The 21,435-nt window shown below is 44.7% G+C and overlaps 1 protein-coding gene across 1 annotated transcript in view; it reads right to left on the minus strand.

Moving 5' to 3' along the window:
- The window catches only part of KLKB1 (kallikrein B1), a 194,811-nt gene that overhangs the window by 166,638 nt on the left and 6,738 nt on the right, over positions 1-21,435 (minus strand). The window contains exons 3-6 of the mRNA XM_030192212.1: positions 21,136-21,295; positions 14,410-14,516; positions 10,001-10,160; positions 7,473-7,582 (exon numbers count right to left, since the gene is read on the minus strand). Of these exons, the coding sequence (XP_030048072.1) occupies positions 7,473-7,582; positions 10,001-10,160; positions 14,410-14,516; positions 21,136-21,295 (537 nt within the window). The remainder of the gene's footprint in view (positions 1-7,472; positions 7,583-10,000; positions 10,161-14,409; positions 14,517-21,135; positions 21,296-21,435) is intronic.

Genomic DNA, 21,435 nt, shown 5'->3' on the forward strand with positions numbered 1-21,435 from the left:
AGAGCATGGATGTAGCTACGGGTGGGCCCAGGCCCACCCAATCACAACTCAGGCCCACCCAGTCAGCGCTCGGAAAATCGGGCATTTAAAAAAAAAATCTGTGAAGCCGTTTTGCAGGCAGCGCTTCGCGTCTGTCCTGCTTGCATTGCAAAAGAAGAAAATCGCCCATCGTCTTCGGGCCTTCCCTCACTGTGTCCCGCCCTTGGAGGCCCGAAGACGACGAGGCGATTTCCTTCTTTTGCACTGCACGCAGGGCAGACGCGAAGCGCTGCCTGCAAAATGGCTTCACAGATTTTTTTTTTAAGGCAGGGTGGTGGCAGGAGAACTAAGAGGGCTGTCGACGGAGCTGGTAGTTGGGACGGGTCGGGGGGGGTCTCAGATGGGAGAAGGGGACTGGGGTGGGGGGCCTCAGATGGGAGAAGGGGTGGGGAGGGGGTCTCAGATGAGGGGAGGGGAGTCTCAGATGGGGAGGGAAGGGGGTCGGGTCTCAGATGGGAGAAGGGAAGGGGAGGGGTCTCAGATGGGAGGAGGGGAGGGTTGGGAGGAGGGGAGGGGGTCTCAGATGGGAGAAGGGGGCTGGAACTGGGATCTGAGAAGGGGCCAGTAGGGAAAATAGGGGCCATACCTGGGGCTGGTGGGAAAATGGGGCATGCCTGGGGCAGGTGGGAGAATGGGTCTGGGGCTGAACAGGGGGGGCCCTGATGCAAGGCATGTGGATGAAGGGGGCTGGAACTGGGGGCTGAAAAGGAAGGTAGGTGGGATAAGGGGGCTAGCACTGGAACTACTACTACTAATAGCATTTATATAGCACTACCAGACACACGAAGTGCTGCACATTTGACATAGAGAGACAGTCCCTGCTCAAAGAGCTTACAATCTAGGTAACTGGGGGCTGAAAAGGGGCAGGGGCTGAAACTGTGGAGACTGGGGGCTGAAAATGGGACAGGGAGAAGTGGCTGGGGCTGAAGCTCGGGACTGGTGAGAGAAAAGGGCTGGGGCTGAAACTGGGGACTGGTGGGATAGTGGAGCTGAAACTGGGGGCTGAAAAGGGGGGCAGGTGGGAGATATGGGCTGGGGCTAGAACTAGGGGCAGGTGGGATAAGGGGGGCTGGAACTGGGGGCTCAAAAAAAGGGGCAGAGAGAGGGGACAGATCCTGGATGGAAGGGGGAGGGAGGGCAAATGGTGGATTGAAGGGGCAGAGAGAAAGGGCAGATAGTGGATGGAAGGGATAGAAAGGGCAGACAGTGAATGGAAGGGGCAGAGAGAGAGAGGGCAGACAGGGGCAGATGGTGGATGGAAGGGGCAGAGATAGAGGGCAGATGTGCATGGAAGGGGCAGGGAGAGAGGGCAGACATTGGATGGAGGGGACAGCAGAGAGGGCAGACACTGGATGGCAGAGAAAGATCGACAGATGCTGGATGGAAGGAAGACAGAGAAAAGAAGATGAGGAAAGCAGAAACCAGAGACAACAAACTGTAAATAAAATATATATTTTTATTTTTTTGCTTTAGGATAAAGTAGTATTATAGCTGTGTTAATAAATGTTTATAATAGAACATGTAAATAAGGTAATCTTTTTATTGGACTAATTTTAATACATTTTGACAAACTTTCGGAGAACAAAGCGCCCTTCCTCAGGTCAGGATAGGATACTGTAACAGCACTATACTGTATTCAGGGCCGTGCCAAGGGTCTGTGGCGCCCTCCTGCAGAAGATCAGTTGGCGCCCCCAGCGCCCCCCCCCCCCCCCACAGACGAACAGTTGGCGCGCACGCCCCTCCCCCCCCCATGAAAATGATCGCTTCCCTCCCATCCACGCTCCTCTCTCCCCTGCCCTCCCGCTCCCATGTCCCAACTGCCCGCCCTCTTCTCCCCCCCCCCAAGATCCCTTTTAAATTTACCTCCATCCAGCAGCGAAGGCGCAGCATCAGTGAAGGAGGCGGCGCTCCCAATGTTTCTACTAGTCTTCCCTTTGCTCAATGTCCCGCCTTCTTCTGACGTCATTTCCTTGATGTCAGAAGAAGGCGGAACACTGAGTGAAGGGAAGACTAGTAGAGACGTCGGAAGCGCCGCCTTCTTCACTGACGCTGCGCCTTCGCTGCCAGACGGAGGTAAATTTAAAAGGGATCTTGTTGGGGGGGAGAAGAGGGCGGGCAGTTGGGACATGGGAGCAGGAGGGCGAGGTAAGCATGGTGCGGCGGGGTGCCCCCCAGAGGACGGCGCCCTCCTGCCATGCTTACCTCGCTTACCGTGTTGACACGGCCCTGACTGTATTGACCTGAGGAAGAAGGTTTTGGCCTCTGACAGCTAAATGTATTAGTCTAATAAAATGGTATTATTTTATTTTCTATATTTGTTTTATTTCTATTTGTTAATTTGTAAAGTGGTGATTGGTATTTGTTAGTTTTTTCAAATTTACATCTGCTGTCTTTATATTTTGCACAGTACTAGGGGACATTTTCTGTTTCTGTGGTGTTGCATTGTATGCAGAGTCTGGCATCTTGGGGGTTCAGTTTAATTTTTATCTAAATAGAAAGCTTATGATTACGTATTTTATAGTGGATTAGGGTGTATCTGTGTTTGTGAAAAAGACATGGCTTTTGGTTGGCATTGACTGTGCAGGATCGACGATCTGTACTATTCTGTCTGGTTTCGTTTTATAATAGGTGAATTGATGTTCTAGTGCTCACTGTAGTGTTTAAGATGCTTTCTTTTCCTTGTGTGACTCGTAGAAATGACTGCTTATGGTATGGTAGAATTGCTCTATAGGTCCTCAGTGTTTTGTATTCTCGGTATGGTGGTTTTAAGGTTTGCAACATAGGTTCCGAATATGTATGTGGTTTATGTTGCTGTAGGACAGCTGTTGAGCAGACTGTTTATTAAAAATTTTAGGATCCCAAAAAAAACTACTCACACCTATATATACATAGTGCCTACCCAAATTAGCTCTGGGCCCACCCAAAATGTCAGGTCTGGCTACGCCACTGTGCTACAGCCAGAGCCATGACCTGGGCAATAGGCCAGGGAGGAGGCCAGTCAAAGGGAAGAGGAAGAACCCCACCTGGGGGACCTGATGCCTCACCAGGCCCACCTGAGAGGCCAGCAAGGGAGAGAGAACCTCATCCAGACATTTTTGACTAAAAAGGTTGAAATATTATATCCAGGTGACAAATGGTGACTAAATGTGACCACAGCCTTCACTAGGCCATGTCATAAACCCCACACGTTTTACTCCACAGGCCCCAGCCAGAAGAGGGTTCCTAACTTCTGGTTGAACTGGAAAAAAACAGTCTCTACATCTCTCTCTATCCCTGGTATACACTATCCTTGTCTAGGAGGCACTCAAGCTGTACAGGGTTCAGTGGGTGAGTGAGTAGTGGATAAGGTGGGCATTGAAACCAGTGCCCCTGGATCCTAATCCACAGACCTAACCAGTAGGCCACTTCATATGCCCCACAATATATCACATTTTTAACACTGTGAAGTGCATATTTCCAACACAAACCTTTCACTTACACACCCCAGCCCATGGTCCAGTGCAACAGTGGAAGAGAATGCCAACATTCTGCTACTGGAAGCAGATAAGGACACTGTTGTAGATACAAATAAGGAAGCATGGGAGCAGGAGGAGGATCTGGAGCAGTAGCCACCACCAGAGGAGAAGAACTGAATGAAGATAATGCTCCCAAATGTCCATGCTTAAATTTTGGCCCACCCTGAGCAGGAACACGGAGAAGAGGGAGTGAATGTTAGAGGGCTGGGAAGACAGGTTATTGAACAGCATTTGAAGCACTTATTTGACTGTGCACAATGGGGGGAATGGAAAGGGGAGAGGGGGGAATGGTGGTAGAAAGTCCCGACAGTAATGCACAGGTTCCCTGTGCATTGGGAAGAATAGGATGAGGAGTTTATATTCCCACCACCACATATTCTCACAGTAAGCACCCCAGCCCCATGGTCCAGTGTAGCAACAGTAAAGGATGCCAACATTCTGCTGCTGGAAGCAGATAAGGAAGATAATGGAAACACAGACATGGAGCTATGAGAGCAGGAGGATGATCTGGAACAAGAGCTACCACCATGGGAGAGGAACTGCCTGGAGATCATACCACTGCATGTCCAGATGAAGGTCTTGGCCACCTTGAATAGGAACTAGAAGGAAAAGAGGAAGAGAATGTTAGCGGGTTGGGTAGACAGAGCAATGAACAGCAGCTGTTGCTCAGGAAAGAGGCCATTGGCATGTGGGGGCATCAATCAAGAGCAGGCTGGAGGGGGGGGGGAGGCTGGAGAGAGCAGCAGTAAGGGAGAACATGAGGAGTGAGGGGAAGGGAGGAAACATGGGCCCAGTATGTCAATTGGTATCACTTATTTCCCTGTACTACACAATGGGGGTGGGAGAGGAAAGGGGAGAATGGTGGTTGGGGTTTCTTCAGCTGCCCTGGGTTTCTATGTTTATATGGCTGCCCTATCGGATATCAGGGTTCTGAGGTTAAGACACAGATCTCCTGACCACTGGAAAGAGTATGGGCTCAGACCCTCCTTTGGCATAGTACCACAGAATGATGACTTCTATCTCCCAGTACCACCCACTATCCTTTCTTATAATATTTTTGATCTCATACGTTACATCAATGATATCTTGTCTCATACCTCACACTAACACTATCTGCTTTTGTCTCACCTAGATTGTAAACTGCACCGAACCCTGGAAAGGGATATTAGCGGTATACAAGAATTGATTTGAATTGAATTGAATTAAAATGTGAGTCCTCTTATCGGTTTTACTTGAGATTGACTTTAGTGGGGTTGGGGATAATAGAAATTCATATTTTTGAGATAGAGAAGCTGTCTGGGAGGGGGAGGGGAAGGGGCCTTGATGGAACATTTCTGTTCAATGTTAGGTCCTGGGAGGGAGGAACTTGGCTAGGGGAAGGAAGGAAGCTAAATGGTGGCTGTGAAAGGATCTCCTATAGCAATGTCTAGATTTGTTTGGTCAAATTTAGGGGTCCTTTAACTAAGCTGCAGTAAGCACTAACTGCAGGCTAAAATGCCTACCAGAGGGTGCGCTGAGGAGCCCACAGTAGTTTGGGAGTCGATGCTCACTTCGTATACGTTAAAAAATTGAAGATATTTTGAAGAACTGGGGAGTGTTTGGGGGTGGACAGTAGGCATGCTCAGCGCTAATTGGTTAGCGCAGTTGCATCACCACATGCTAACTGATTAGCGTGTGATTAGTGTGAGAGCCCTTACCACCTAGTTAATAGATGGTGGTAAGGGCTCATACGCTAATAGCCACACACTAATTGAGAAATTAGTGCATGGTTATTAATTCCATCATTTACAATGTATTGTAAGCCACACTGAGCCCACAAATAGGTGGGAAAATGTGGGATACAAATGCAACAAAATAAAATAAAAATAAATTGAACAAACGGAAAATGAGGCCATTTTACAGCTCCGCTAAAATTGGCCTCAGCATGTGGGAAACAGGGGCGTAGCTACGTGGGGCCACAGGGGCATGGGCCCCCATAGATTTGGCCCTGGCCCCCCCGCTGCCAACCCCTTCAACCCCCCCTCCTGCCTCCAACCCTCCCCTGCTGCCGCCATCGGGTACCTTTGCTGGCGGGGGTCCCCAACCCCTGCCAGCCGAAGTCCTCTTCTCTGGCGTGGCCGTGTTGCTGATCTGCAAGGCTTCTGTTTCTGTGAGTCTGACGTCCTGCACTTATGTGACCAGCAGAAGAAAGGAGGTGTTGATGCCCCTGTATAAGTCGTTGGTGAGGCCCCACCTGGAGTATTGTGTTCAGTTTTGGAGGCCGTACCTTGCTAAGGATGTAAAAAGAATTGAAGTGGTGCAAAAAAAAGCTACAAAAATGGTATGGGACTTGCATTACAAGACGTATGAGGAGAGACTTGCTGACCTGAACATGTATACCCTGAAGGAAAGGAGAAACAGGGGTGATATGATACAGACGTTCAAATATTTGAAAGGTATTAATCCGCAAAGAAACCTTTTCCATAGATGGGAAGGTGGTAGAACTAGAGGACATGAAATGAGATTGAAGGGGGGCAGACTCAGGAATAATGTCAGGAAGTATTTTTTCACGGAGAGAGTGGTGGATACTTAGAATGCCCTCCCATGGGAGGTGGTGGAGATGAAAACGGTAACGGAATTCAAAAATGCGTGGGATAAACATACAGGAATCCTGTTCAGAAGGAATGGATCCTCAGAAGCTTAGCGGAGATTGGGTGGCGGGGCTGGTGGTTGGGAGGCGGGGCTAGTGCTGGGCAGACTTCTACGGTCTGTGCCCTGAAAATGTCAGATACAAATCAAGGTAAGATATACACAAAAAGTAGCACATATGAGTTTATCTTGTTGGGCAGACAGGATGGACCGTGGAGGTCTTTTTCTTCTGTCATCTACTATGTTAACACGTTACTATATTGTGTGGTATTTTAGTGCAAAAGGAATACCTCTGAGTGTATGCCGAGTGCCCAATTTGTGCTTTGTTATAAATCAAACTGTCCTTTGTGTAAAATGGCACTTTGGGTAAAACTTTAAACCTGTGAAGCAGTTAATGGGACTTTTAGGTCATTGAGGGGCAAAGGGGACACTCAGGGAAGATATGGCCATGGCAGGGAGACTAATTTAATTATTTACTTCAGTCTTTACTGAAGAAGATGTAAGAAATCCAGAAATAGTCTTTAGGGATGACGATACAGAAATTTTGGTGAATATGGAAGATATAATATGCCAAACTACTACTACTACTACTACTATTTAACATTTCTAGAGCGCTACAAAGTGTACGCAGCTGACAAGTTAAAGAGCAGTAAATCACTTGGACCAGATAATATACACCCCAAGTACTGAAAGAACACAAAAATGAAATTGCTGATCTACATAGGTGACCTGTAACCTGTCATTCAAATTTTCCATGGTATCTGTAGATTGGAAGTTGGCCAATGTAATGCCAATTTTTAAAGGGGTTCTAGGGGAAATTATAGACTGATAAGTCTGATATTAGTGCCAGGCAAAATTGTAGAAACTATTATAAAGAACAAAATTACTAAACACATAGACAAATATGGTTTAATAGGACAGAGTCAACATGGATTCAGCCAAGGGAAATCTTGTCTCATCAATTTGCTATATACTTTTTGAAAGTGTGAATAAAAATGTGGATAAAAGCTGAGCAAGTTGATGTAGTGTATCTAGATTTTCAGAATGCTTTTCACAAAGTCCCACATGAGAGTCTCTTGAGAAAATTAAAAAGCTTTTGGATAGAAAGCCATGTTCTTATTGGAGTTATTATATATATAACTAATCTTAATGATATCAAAATTGTATAATGCCAGTGTAACTACCTGCATGTATATTACTTCAATACCTCTTGGGTTTATAGTTGGTATATAAGAAATAAACACACAGAACTATTTCACAGCTAAAATAAATTAATAAATATATATTTACCAATGTTTGAAAGACCGCACACTTGTAAGGAGAATCCAGATATAACATTATCAAGTAACATTATTCTGGAAGGAGTTCCTTTCATGCTGTATTTTAAGTAGCATTTATTTCTGAATGAAAAAGAAATGAAAATATGTTTATATTATTCCAAATAACACTATGACATTTTATTTTTGGTTTATAAGATCTGTGCAGCAGACAATGCTTGTTTAAAAAAAACACATCCTTTGCCAACCTTGTAACTAAAAATTGAGTGCACTGCATTGGAACATGCATTAGTCTTGAGCCATTTGAACTATTATAGGATCCCTTTTACTAAGTTGCATAGGCGCCTATGCATATCAATTTTGAACTACAACCTGGTTACCGCGTGGCCCAGGCAGTAATTTCTTTTATATGTGTCCACTAAACGTGCCGGAAATTTTCTGACATGCGGCGCTAACTGGGCAGTAGTCGGCATTGTATATGAGACCTTACCGCTAGGTCAATGGGTGGCAGTAAGGTCTCAGGCCCAAATGGACGCGCGCCAATTTTTATTTTGCAGCACGTCCATTTTTGGCCCCCCAAAAAGGCCTTTTTTGCAGGTGCACTGAAAAATGGAACCTTGCGCGTACAATACACACATCTACACCAGCACAGGCCACTTTTCGGCGCACCTTAGTAAAAGGACCCCATAATTCCTTATTAGTAGGAGTTCCATTATATTCATTAAAGATATGCACAGCTTAATAGAATACTGTGAGAAAAATGATTCATAAGTTACAATCACATTATGCTGCTTTTATCTCAGGAACTTTGGCTACCCATATATTGTAGGATAAAGTATAAGATATTGGTCTTAGCTTATAATGAGATGATGTTCATCTATCAAAGAAGGGAAGAAGTGTCTTCAGAAGCAGACTGGCTAACCTACTGAAGAGGGCTTTGAACTAGAATCATTGGGGCAGGATGATAAAAGCCCCCAGGAAAGTATGAGTCCTCAGGAAAGTTAAATGTTAAGTAGTAGGAAAGTGAAACGTTAAATGCCTCTATAGAAATGGGAAAAAGGGCAACATCTGGAAAGCAATGTACACCAATGCCTGTAGTAGGGCAAATAAAGCTCTGGATCGAAAGACTGATGAAAGAGGTTGAGTTGAAATTAGTGGTAGTTACAGAGACGTGGTTCATGGAGAACCATGACCAGGATATAGTTATACTGGGCTATAATCTGTTCAGGAAGGACAGGATAGGAAGAAAGCAAGGACTGGTGTTATATGTTAACGATAACATGAAAGTAACAGAATTGCAGGACTTACGGGGCAAGGAAGAGGCACTGTGGCTTAATCTGGAAAGGGGGAATGGAAATGCTATTTACATCGGTGTGGTATACAGGCCTTCCTCACAGGCAGAGCAAGTGGACAGAGATTTAATTGAAGACATTTCAAAATATAACTATGAAAGGGGATTTTAATATGCTGGATGTTGATTGGGTCATCAAGAAGTAGGGAGATCTTGGATTCTCTACAGAGAGAACCAGCAATTGGTAATGGAAACCATGCAGGATAGGGCCAAACTGAACTTAGTGCTTACAAATGAGGATAGTGTTTCTAATATTATAGTGAGTGATCACCAGATGGTATAGTTCAGTATTAAGACAGCTGTGGAAAGCATTCATTCAAAGTGAAGGTTTTAGACTTCAAAAGAAACCTAGCTTTGTCGAGATGGAGGATTACTTTGGGGAACTGATAAGATGGATAGGAACATCTGAAAGAAGTTGTAAAGCAGTGGGCAAAACTGAAAGGAGTTACTTTAAGGACAACGAAATGTATTAAGTTATGTCCAATAAAAAAAGGTATCATCTTATTTTCTTTTCCATGTTTTATTTTGTTTGATTTCTATTGATAACTTTAAGGACAACAAAACTTTCTGTACGGAAAGTAAATACAAGTAAAAGAAAAAGAAGGCTGCACTGTTTCTCAAAAGTAGTAGCTGAAATGAGGATGACAGACAATAATATCTAAAGAGCTAAGAGAAGCTGGTAAAGTAGTCAGGAAAGCAAAGATGCAAAAATAGCCAAAACAGTAAAATGAGAGGACAAGAGTTTTTTCAAATATGTTTGTGATAGGAGGAAGTGCAAGAGTGGAATTATGAGACTCAAGGGTCAAAGACAGGAATATGTAGAAGCTGGTACGGACAAAGTGAAATTCCTTAACAAATATTTCTGTTCTGTGTTCACAGAAGAAGGGCAAGGAGTAGAACCACAGAAGACAAATACAAATAGGAATGGACGTGTGGTAGTCCATGAATGATTTTCAGAGCACTGTGTTTGGAGGTAAAGCTAAACTAAAGATGGACAAAGCGATGGAACCAGATGGCATAAATCCAATTGTAGTGAAGGAACTTAGAGAAGTTCTAGCGACTCCACTGTCTGGCCTTTTCAATGTTTATTCATAACCCAGAGCATGTTTCTTCAACTGTACTTTAGAATAGTACAAAACATTTAAAACAACAAAACCAAAATGAAAAAGCAAGTTGAATACATAACTTACCGGATGGTTATACTATGAAATGTATCTGTTGCATATGTAAAAAATTGACAAAATATGTCATTTGTACATCTATCTTGGCATTTCTCCACATTATCCTCTGTGGTAACATTATAATTTGTCCCAATCATATCTAGTCCTGTGTAAGTATCAAAGTTGCAAGCTGGAAAATAATTGGATGTTAGAAAGCATAAGTTTCTCTCTTCAAAAAATCTTAACTATACTGTTAATTGTGCAGCATGTACATAATTCATCTTTTTTTAAAATTGCATTTGGAGGATTAAATAAACTCCAATTGGTATAAATCAAGTAATGAATTGTACGGTTTTTATCTATTTTATTTATTGGGATTTGTTTATTTATTTATTGGGATTTGTTAGTTAACCACCTTTATGAAGTGATTCACCCAAGGTGATGTATATCAGGAATAGTTTAACATAAAACTTACAGTTTTGTTAACAGCAAAATAATAGTAAAATGACCAAGAGGGGCATTTTCGAAAGAAATGTCTAAATCAGAATTTGGACGTTTTACAAAGACGTCCAAATTCAGAATAGGAAAGAAGGTCATTTTCAAAAAATACTATGGACATCCTGTGATTTGGACGTTTTGTGATTTGAACGCCTTTGTTTTTTGGCCATTAAAAAAAAAAAACGTCCAAATGTAAAACGTCCAAAATCAAGCCATTGGGATGTAGGAGGAGCCAACATTTTTAGTAGCGTGGTCCCCCTGACATCCCAGGACAGCAATAGGGCACGGGGGGGCACTGCAGTGGACTTCATAACATGCTCCCAGGTACACATCTCACCATTGAGCCCCCCAAAACCCACTACCCCCAACTGTACACCACTACCATAGCCCTTATGGGTGAATGGGGCACCTATATGTGGGTACAGTGGGTTTCTGGTGAGTTTTGGAAGGCTCGCAGTTTCCTCCACAATTGTTACAGATAGGGAGAAGTAGGAGGCTGGGTCCACCTGTCTGCAGTGCACTGCACCCACCACTAGACTACTCCAGAGACCTGCATCCTGTTCTAATGGACCTGACTATAACATCTGAGGGTGGCACAGAGGCTGGCAAGTAATGTTTTTCATCACATGTTTTGGGGGTGGGAGGGGATTAGTGGCCACTGGGTGAGTAAGGGGAGGTCATCCCTGATTCTCTCCAGTGGTCATTTGGGGCACCTTTTTGTGCCTTATTCGTAATAAAAAAAAAAAAGGTCTAGCTCAAAATGTCTAAGTTTTAGTCCTGGTCATTTTTGCTTTGTTCCATTATGGCTAAAAGACGTCCAAGTCTTAGGAAGCCTAAGTCCCGCCTTGAACACGCCCCTGGCAGGCCCCCTTGAGATTTGGACGTCCTTCTGACAGACTTCAGAGAAAGACATCCAAAAAGAGGTTTCGATAATACTGATTTGGGCGTTTCTGTGAGATAAACGTCCAAATGCTGACTTGTCACTTTTTGGACGTCTATCTCTTTCGAAAATGAGCCCGCAAGCATAAACATAAATACAATAAATGAGAAACTTGAAAACAGCAAATTGACACCTACTATGACTACTATGAAACAATATAAAAATTTAACAGCCATGAAATTCAAATACAAGAGATATAATATAATGTTAGCATAATACTAATGATACACCTAATAAGCATGCATTAGAACAGTCAAATAACATAGATACGATGCTAATGCTTTTCTACAATACAACTTACCACATAGTTGAGGGGCCAAGTGCAGATATACAGTTGGGGACAAAATGCGTGGTACAGTCAGTTGGGATGAATAGATGGGTGGCTAAACTCAAGGCAAGTTCCGGAAACAGGAAATGAGGGAGGGACCAGAGCTGAAAGAGAGAGAAGGGCCGAGCCTGCACGCCTGTTACCACTGCTGCCGGCCGCTGTAAACCCGACTTCGTAAGTGAAGATGACTTTTAAAATTTGGAGGTAGGGGGCCTGGAACTGGAAGGGAGGGAGGGAGGGACAATGACACCCTCATGTGTGTGACATCGCGTTACGAGGGGGGGGACCCTGAAATTCAGAGGGAGGGAGGGGGGAACCTGAAACTCGGTCCCCTGGAACTCGGAGGGAGAGGGGAACCTGAAACTTGGAGGGAGGAAGGGGGGAACCTGGAACTCGGGGGGAGGGGATGACCCTGGAACTCGGAGGGAGGGGACGACCCTGGAACTCAGAGGGGGGGGGTGACCCTGGAACTCAGAGGGAGGGAGGGGGGACCATGGCACACACTCTCATTCTCACACACACACACTCTCTCTCTGTCACACACACACACTCGCACATTCACTCACTCTCTCTCTCTCACACACACTCTCTTAAACATACACACTCCGAGGAAAACCTTGCTAGCGCCCGTTTCATTTGTGTCAGAAACGGGCCTTTTTTACTAGTATATATATATATATATATATATATATATATATCCTTTTGAGCTACAGGAACTAGGATGCATTTTTTGAAGCTGGGTTTCTATATCCTTTATTCCCAGTTATTGGAGCTGCATTTGCTGCATCTCCATGACTTGGTTCTCCAATCAGTAGAGAGCTATACCCAGCAGCTTCTGATATAAACCTTCTGCTCGGGGTCTTGGAATTCCTGACCATAGCTTGATCTCAACCTTGATGCCTGCTTGTATGCATATGTGCCTGTTCTTTCCAGCACATCATGCACAAACATGATTGCAGCCATGGAACAAGCCAATCTTCCTTTATGCTGTTTTTGGCATCCTTGCAGCCTGTGGGGCCAGACACAGCAGATCCACTTTGGGAGGGACAGAAGGAAGAACCCAGGAGTTGCTTCAAGTGACCCTACCATAATGCGGTCAATTTACAAACCAGACATTTGAGAGTCACAAATTAACTAGGAAAATTGCAATTTTTTCCCAACTATCGGAAGGTTAAAATAGAAAACAGGAGGGGTTAAGGACAATTACAGTCTTAATCCCTCAAGCAAATCCCTAGTTTAAATGAGCACTTTTTGAAATCTGTGTGTGCCTTTCAGCTGGTGTGAAAGCCAAAGTGCAATGTTTAAGATGTGTGTTCTCTATGGGTCCCTTTTACTATGCTATGGTAAAAAGTGGCCTGCACTAGTTTGGATGCCGAAATTGGCGCACGCTGGGAAAAAGGCTTTTTTTATTGGGGCAATAAATGGTCATGTGCTAATATGAAAAGTAGCATGCAGCTATTTACTGCCTAAGCCCTTAACACCACCTATTTACTTGGCAGAAAGGGCTCACGTGCTACTCATGCAGTAATCAGGCATCTCATTGTAGCCATGTTGCCGATTACCAACATGCACCAACTTAGGAATTACCACTGGGCACCTGCACTACCCCAAAGATAGTGTCAATTGGCACACGCCACCCACACGTTAGCCCTACCGCAGCTTAGTAAAAGGGCCCCTATCAGGGGCATTTTCGAAAGAGAAGGATGCCCATCTTCTGACACAAATCGGGACATGGGCGTCCTCTCAGGGTTGCCCAAATCGGCATAATTGAAAGCTGATTTTTGGCGCCCTCAACTGCAGTCCATCGCGGGGATGACCAATGTTCACAGGGGCGTGTCGGAGGTGTGGCGAAGGCGGGACTGGGGCGTGATTAAGAGATGGGCATCCTCGGCTGATAATGGAAATAAGAAGGGCATCCCTGATGAGCATTTGGTCGACTTTACTTGGTCCATTTTTTTTCACGACCAAGCCTCAAAAAGGTGCCCAAACTGACCAGATGACCACCGGAGGGAATCGGGAATGACCTCCCCTTACTCCCCCAGTAGTCACTAACCATCTCCCACCCTAAAAAAATATGTCATACCCAGCTCCCTGACAGCAGTATGCAGATTCCTGGAGCAATTTTAGTGGGTGCAGTGCACTTCACACAATTTGTGCAGTGCCCCCTAGGGTGCCCGGTTGGTGTCCTGGCATGTCAGGGGGACCAGTGCACTACGAATGCTGGCTCCTCCCATGACCAAATGCCTTGGATTTGGTCGTTTTTGAGATGGGCGTCCTCGGTTTCCATTATAGCCGAAAGCCGGGGACGACCATCTCTAAGGACAACCATCTCAACATTTAGGTTGACCATCTCTAAGGTCGCCCTAAATGTTGAGATTTGGGTGTCCCCGACCGTATTATGGAAACGAAAGATGGACGCCCATCTTGTTTCAATAATACGGTTTTCCCCGCCCCTTCGCTGGGATGTCCTTAGAGATGGGTGTCCCCGTTCGATTATGCCCCTCCACGTAAGATAGGGAATACGTGATTTTGGCCCAGTCCCATCAAATCTCTGCTCTCTATATGTAAAAAGCAGCTTTTTGAAATCACCATTTACACGTATATGTGATCTATACATACAAATGCCGCTATTTCAAAGTAGAAATGCTTCTAAAATAAAAGCCATTATCTTACCATTTTCATTAGTGTTGCATTGTTTTAAAGAATATCCAGAAACTGCACCTTTCAAGGTCACATTCTGCAGCATTCCTTTTTCACTATCTTTTAGAAAACAAGCAAATCTATTAAAAAAAAAAAGTCAGTATTACTCAGTTATTTTATGGAACAATAAACAACTGAAAAAATGTTTATACATTTAGCAACAGCTGCTAATCATAAAAATCCTTTATCCATGAATTTTCAGCATAGGAACTCCTCCTAGTCTGCAATATTTAATTGTTATATAAGACAGGTGTAGACCTTCTTTATGATGTACAAATTTTGACATACTCAACACCAAGTCAATGGTAGGCATAATTGTGCATGACTAAGTTACATACAAAGCAGGAAACATGCCCATGAACCACCTGTGCTCCAACCATGTGTACACACCTGTGCGGTTATGCATTAATGCACTAATACACTACCTTACTGAATAGCACACAGTGCACATAGACATGTAAGTGTCATTTATTTCAGCACTCCATGTGCACAGTTATAGGAGGCGGGACCCAGTGAGGGAAGACCCGACGCAACGTCGCAACGTCGACAAGGAGATTTGCTGCTTTCTTTTACAAGCAGGCAGGGCAGACACGAAGCATGCCTGCCATGCTGCTTTTCAGATTTTTTTTTTAAGGCACAGCAGGATGGAGGCAGGAGACGAGGGCTGTCGTCTCTCCACGAAGGTGGCAGGTGGGTCGAGTTGGGAGGCTTAGATGGGAGAGGAGGACTGGGGAGGGGGTTTTCCAATGGGAGAAGGGAACTGGGGAGGGGGTTTTCAAATGGGAGAAGGGGACTGAGGAGGGGGCCTCAGATTGGAGAAGGGGACTGGGGTGGGGAGGGGGTCTCAGATGGGAGAAGAGGGGAGAAGGGGACTGGGGTGGGGAGGGGGATCTCAGATGGGAAAAGGGGGGTGGGGGGTCTCAGATGGGAGAAGAGAGGAGAAGGGGGTGGGGGTCTCAGATGGGAGAAGGGGACAAGGGGAGGGGGTCTCAGAGGGGAGAAGGGGACTGGGGTGGGGAGGGGGATCTCAGATGGGAGAAGAGGAGAGAAGGGGATGGGTGGGGAGAAGGGGTGGGGTGGGGAAGGGGCCATGCGAGAAAATGGGAGCCATGCCTGGGGCTGGTGGGAAAATGGGTCTGGGGCTGAAAAGGAGGGTAGGTGGGATAAGGGAGCTAGTACTGGAACTGGGGGCTGAAAGGGGGTAGGGGCAGAAACTGGGGGGACTGGGGGCTGAAAAGGGGACAGGGAGAAGTGGCTGGGGCTGAAGCTCAGGACTGGTGAGAGAAAAGGGCTGGGGCTGAAACTGCGGACTGGTGGGATAGTGGGACTGAAAAGGGGGGGCAAGTGGGAGATGTGGGCTGGGGCTAGAACTAGGGGCAGGTGGGATAAGAGGGCTGGAACTGGTGGCTGAAAAAAGGGGCAGAGAGAGAGAGAGAGAGAGGGGACAGACGATGGATGGATGGATGGATGGGGGGGAGAGGGAGGGCAGACCCTGGATGGATGGAAGGGGGTGAGGGAGGGCAGAGCCTGGATGGATGGGGGGGGGGGGAGAGAGAGGGCAGACAGTGAATGGAAAGGGCAGGGAGAGAGGGCAGACATTGGATGGCGGGGACAGCAGAGAGGGCAGACACTGGATGGCAGAGAAAGAACGAAGACGGATGCTGGATGGAAGGAAGACAGTGAAAAGAAGATGAGGAAAGCAGAAACCAGAGACAACAAACTGTAAATAAAATATATATATATATATTTTTTGCTTTAGGATAAAGTAGTATTGTAGCTGTGTTAATAAATGTTTATAATAGAACATGTAAATAAGGTAATCTTTTTATTGGACTAATTTTAATAAATTTTGACTAACTTTCGGAGAACAAAACCCCCTTCCTCATGTCAGGTTAGGACACTGTAACACACTATACTGTATTGACCTGAGGAAGAAGGTTTTGGCCTCTGACAGCTAAATGTATTAGTCCCATAAAATGGTATTTTATTTTCTATATTTGTTTTATTTCTATTTGTTAATTTGTAAAGTGGTGATTGGTACTTGTTAGTTTTTTTCAAATTTACATCTGCTGTCTTTATATTTTGCACAGTACTAGGGGACATTTTCTGTTTCTCTGGTGTTGCATTGTATGCAGAGTCTGGCATCTTGGGGGTTCAGTTTAATTTTTGTCTAAATGGAAAGTTTATGATTACTTATTCTATAGTGGATTAGGGTGTATCTGTGTTTGTGAAAAAGACATGGCTTTCAGTTGGCATTGACTGTGCAGGATCGATGATCTGTACTATTCTGTCTGGTTTCGTTTTACAATAGGTGAATTGATGTTCTAGTGCTCACTGTAGTGTTTAAGATGCTTTCCTTTGCCTTGTGTGACTCATAGAAATGACTGCTTATGGTATGGTAGAATTGCTCTATAGGTCCTGAGTGTTTTGTATTCTCGGTATGCCTAGTACTGGATTTTGGAGGGGGGTGTTAAAAATTGACCGGCCCCGGGTGTCAACTACCCTAGGTATGCCACTGGGCATACCTACCTTAAATGTCACCCTGGGTGGGGTGGGGCGGAGCATATCCTCGAGTGGGCAGTGCATGCACACCCACCCCTGGGCGGAGCACACCCCCACCTGCAAACAGAGGGGGGCACAGGTGTCGGCTCTCCAGATCCTCTGTCCCAGAACAGGAAGTTGATGTCAAAGGGAGCAGGGGACTGGCAGAGCCGACAGCTGTGCACCTGTTCCGTGCACCCCCCTGTTGCTGGCACCTGGGGCAGAGCAACACCACCACCCTGCTCTAGGTACACTAGAGAGTGCCAGTGCTCAGATTAGGCCCAGCATTGAATATCCAGGTCCAATTCAGCCCTTAGTGGTCAGTACAGTGCACTCCATTTAAGTGCACGTCGGATAAGCGCATGCTCTGTTTAACTGCATGCCGTACTTCAGTCCCATTTTTGGCACCATCAATTTCTATGGGGGACAAACTTCGGTTTAGCGCACCACTGATAAGTGCAAGATTCGCTTATATGCATGATTTAAGACCGGTTCTGTGCAGGAAAGACTCCGCATAAGCGTGTACACGGAATATGGAAGCCGATTGGCGCGTGACAACCAACGAGATTTCAAATTTACCGCCCCTTTAACTGCCACAGGCAGAATAAGCAAAAGAATGTTGTTAGAGTGTACACTGGGGTCATTGTCGTCGTCATCGCGGCGGCGGAACTGTAAGAGTTTAACACTGGCTGAACGAATAGAAGTTCTTAAAAAATGAGAAAACAAAGAAAGTCAAGCATCTATTGTGAAAGAATATAGTGTCAATCCCAGTCAAATTTCACGTATCTTGAAGCAGAAAGACCAGCTTCTGGAAGACTGGCAAAACAATACAAATCCACACCGGAAACGAAAAAGGGCGGGAAAAGCGGAGGAGGTAGAAGATGCTCTTCTTCGGTGGTTTTCTCAAGTCAGGAGCAGACAGTTTCCTGTCAGTGGTTCACTGCTTATGGAGAAAGCTAATCAACTAGCTGAAAGTCTTGGACTAACTGAATTCAAAGCCACTGTTGGATGGTTGGAAAGATGGAAGGAGAAGAACATAAAATTCAAGAAACAGCATTGGTGAAAACAAGACGCTGATGACTTTGGTGCTGAAAATTGGGTTGTTTCAGTTCTTCCTACCATCTTGAACGAGTTTGCACCGCGTGACATTTTCAATGCTGACGAAATCGGTCTCTACTGGCGAGCGATTCCTGATGGAACACTTGCATTCAAACAATCCGAAACTACAGGAGGTAAAATGTCGAAGGACCGACTGACGATCCTCCTTTGCTGCAATATGGATGAGAGTGAAAGGTTGGAACCACTCATCATTGGAAAGAGCAAACAGCCCCGTTGCTTCAAGAATGTTAAGCGACTTCATGTGTCATACGAGGCTAATGCAAATTCATGGATGATTGGGGAAATTTGGAAGCAGTGGCTAAAGAAGTTAGACACTAGAATGCGGGCACAAAAGCGTCAGATTTTGTTGCTTTGTGACAATTGTGCTGCACACAGTGATGATGTCAGGCTGTCTAACGTCAAGGTGGTCTTCCTGCCACCAAACACTACCTCTCTGATTCAACCTATGAATCAGGGCATAATAGTCAATTTCAAACAACATTATCGGGCTCTTGTGCTACATCGTCTGATGAGCATTATGGATGACCAGACTGGCAAGGATAAACGTGCTGTTGAACTGGCTCGTAATCTATCACTGTTGGATTCCCTACATATGCAGAAAGAAGCCTGGAATCATGTTACACAGGCAACCACTGTGAACTGCTAAAAGCGGGCAAGCTTTGTTAGGGATGTGGAGAGGGACGAAACAGATGCAGCTGTTGCAAACGCATCAGATGAACAGAATATTGACATACCAGCCTGTGTTACTGAAGAGGAGTTTCATCAATACATAGCTGTTGATTACGATCTACAAACAGCTGACGACAGCACTGATGTCCAGATATGCGCCTACACGCAGGCAACAGCTGATGATGAAACAGATGATGAAATGAGCAGCAAGGCATATGCTGACGAAATTCAACAACCTCCTGTCACTTTTGCAAGAGCGCTGGAGAGTCTCAACACCGTGCTGGCCTATCTGGAGGCCACTGGATGTCAGTGCTATGACAGTTTTTACCGTCTGGCAGACGTAGTCTATGGAACTCACAGACACAAGAGTGTACAGAAGACTATGACTGATTACTTCAAGTAAGCCTAACATCAGTTAACGGAGACTGTATACTGTACATATAATAAACAGTACTGTACATATGTATATCAGATGTCAAGCTTCTTTGGGTCACAACGATTAAGTGCACGCTCCAGTTAACTGCATGTATTTCTTTGGTCCCAGACCCTTGCACTTAAGCAGATTGCACTGTACTTTGAAAATTGCTGACTGCTGGCAGCTGAATATCGAGCTCAAAATATGTTAAAAATGCAACTGATTTCTAAAAAATCACTGACTGCAGGGTTTAAATATTGGCCCAAAGGGGTGTAGATTCAGCTGGGTGGACAAGGGGAAGCTCTATGGGTGTTCCAGAGCAAACCTATCTCTGAGCCATGTGAAGGACAATTCTATAAACTGTCCATTGTGGGCTAGATTCAGTAAATCGACGCCAAAAAAAATCGACACTCAATGCTATTCTATAATGGACATTTGAAGATAAGTGCCAATTATAGAACAGCCTCGCGCACTGATTTTAGCACCCAAATTTGGATGTCAGGCCTTACACCTACTGAAGCCAGGTGTAATTTCTGGTGCCCAACTTGGATGTACAACCCCTGCATTCTATAATACTGCGTGCCAATTTTAAGAATGCCAATGGCCCGCTCATGTACCTCCCATGGCAATGCCCCCTTTTGGGTTTCATGCTATGGAATTTGGGTGCACATTGCTATAGAATAGCTCATAACAAAATGTGCACCCAAAAGGCAATGGTGACAGCGATTCCTAAAGGCTGCCCTGCCACCGGCACTGGTCTCTTCTCTCTACTGCTGCATCAGAGAGGCAGGCCGCAGTAGAAAGGAGAGGCCGGTGCTGGCAGCAGGGAAGCCTATGGGAATCACTGCTGCCACCGACTTTTAGTAAACAAAGGTAGACTTAGGGAAGGGGACTGAGGAAGGATGGGGGGAGAAGCCAGACTGCTGTTAGTGGGGGGGATATATGCCACTCCCTGGAGTGCCACCTGAGGCCACCACCTCAGTTGGCCTAATGGTAGGGCCACCACTGTGTATGTGCTACTTTAGCCCTATCCTACAAGTATCCACTTTTTATTTTTTTTATTATTTTTTTTTTTAGCATTGCCATACTGGGACAAACCGAAGGCCCTTTCCCAAGATTGGTCACAAGTACCTTGCAAGATCCAAGAATAATAAAAGAGATTTTATGCTGCTTATCCTAGAAATAAACTGTAGATTTTGTCAAGTCCATCTAAGTAATGGCTTATGGACTTTTCTTTTAGGACATTATCCAAACCTTTTTAAAATCCTGCTAAGCTAACTGCTTTTACCACATTCTCTGGCAACAAATAACAGAGCTTAATTACACATTAGGTGAAGAAATATTTTCTGTAGTTTATTTTAAATTTACTACTTAGTAGCTTCATTACATGCTCCCTAGTCCTAGTATTTTTTGAAAGAGTAAACAAGTGATTCACATCTACTCAAAGTATTTTATAAACCTCTTCATATCTCTATTCAGCCTTCTCTTCTCCAAGCTATAAGTTAAAGGTGTCCCTGCCACTTTTTGCCACTTGCCCTTATACCTGCCTTATAGCTGGTGTATGTGTAGGTGCATAAATGCTACATGTACCAATACCTGGTTATGTTTGTATTCTATAATGGAACTTACGTGTGCTCTACAATAGGCTCCCTCAGGACACCAAAATGGAGGCTCTCTCTTATAGAATTCAGCACTAACTAGTTAAGTCTAGAAAGAAAATCGCAGCCACACACAGACCTGTCCTAAATTTAACTGAAGTTCAGTTGGCTACATTAAAATAATCAGGTTCAGCTGAAACTTTTCCTAAAGATAGTTGGCAAAAAGTAATTAGTTAACTTCTCTTTGAAAATGCCTAGCACAAATAATTTTCTATAAGATTTGATAAGTAGGGTAAAGTCAACTTTGACTGCGAAAGACCAAGAATTAAGCAGGTAAAAATTTCCATGAACTCCTACCTCTCAGTCTCATTTTTCCAATCTTCTGGCAAAAATGTGAAGAAGAGACAGTGTGGGTCGTATGTACAGACAGTCTGACAATATTTAGCATCTGGTGCAAAAACTGCAGAAATATCTCCTCCTTGGAAAAATGTATCATTGTAGAACTCCGAACTGCATTCTGTTATATAAAGAAATATTCAGATTAAATGTAAATGTACCAAATAGTTTTTGTATTTATTTTTGGTGAGAGTCAAAGTGTGATGGAGTATATAGGAAATTACCAGTTCTCCTTAACAGCACTCCCTCACAGAGTCACCT

This window comes from Microcaecilia unicolor, chromosome 2 (genome assembly GCF_901765095.1).
Source record: "Microcaecilia unicolor chromosome 2, aMicUni1.1, whole genome shotgun sequence".
In the NCBI taxonomy this organism is placed as follows: domain Eukaryota; kingdom Metazoa; phylum Chordata; class Amphibia; order Gymnophiona; family Siphonopidae; genus Microcaecilia; species Microcaecilia unicolor.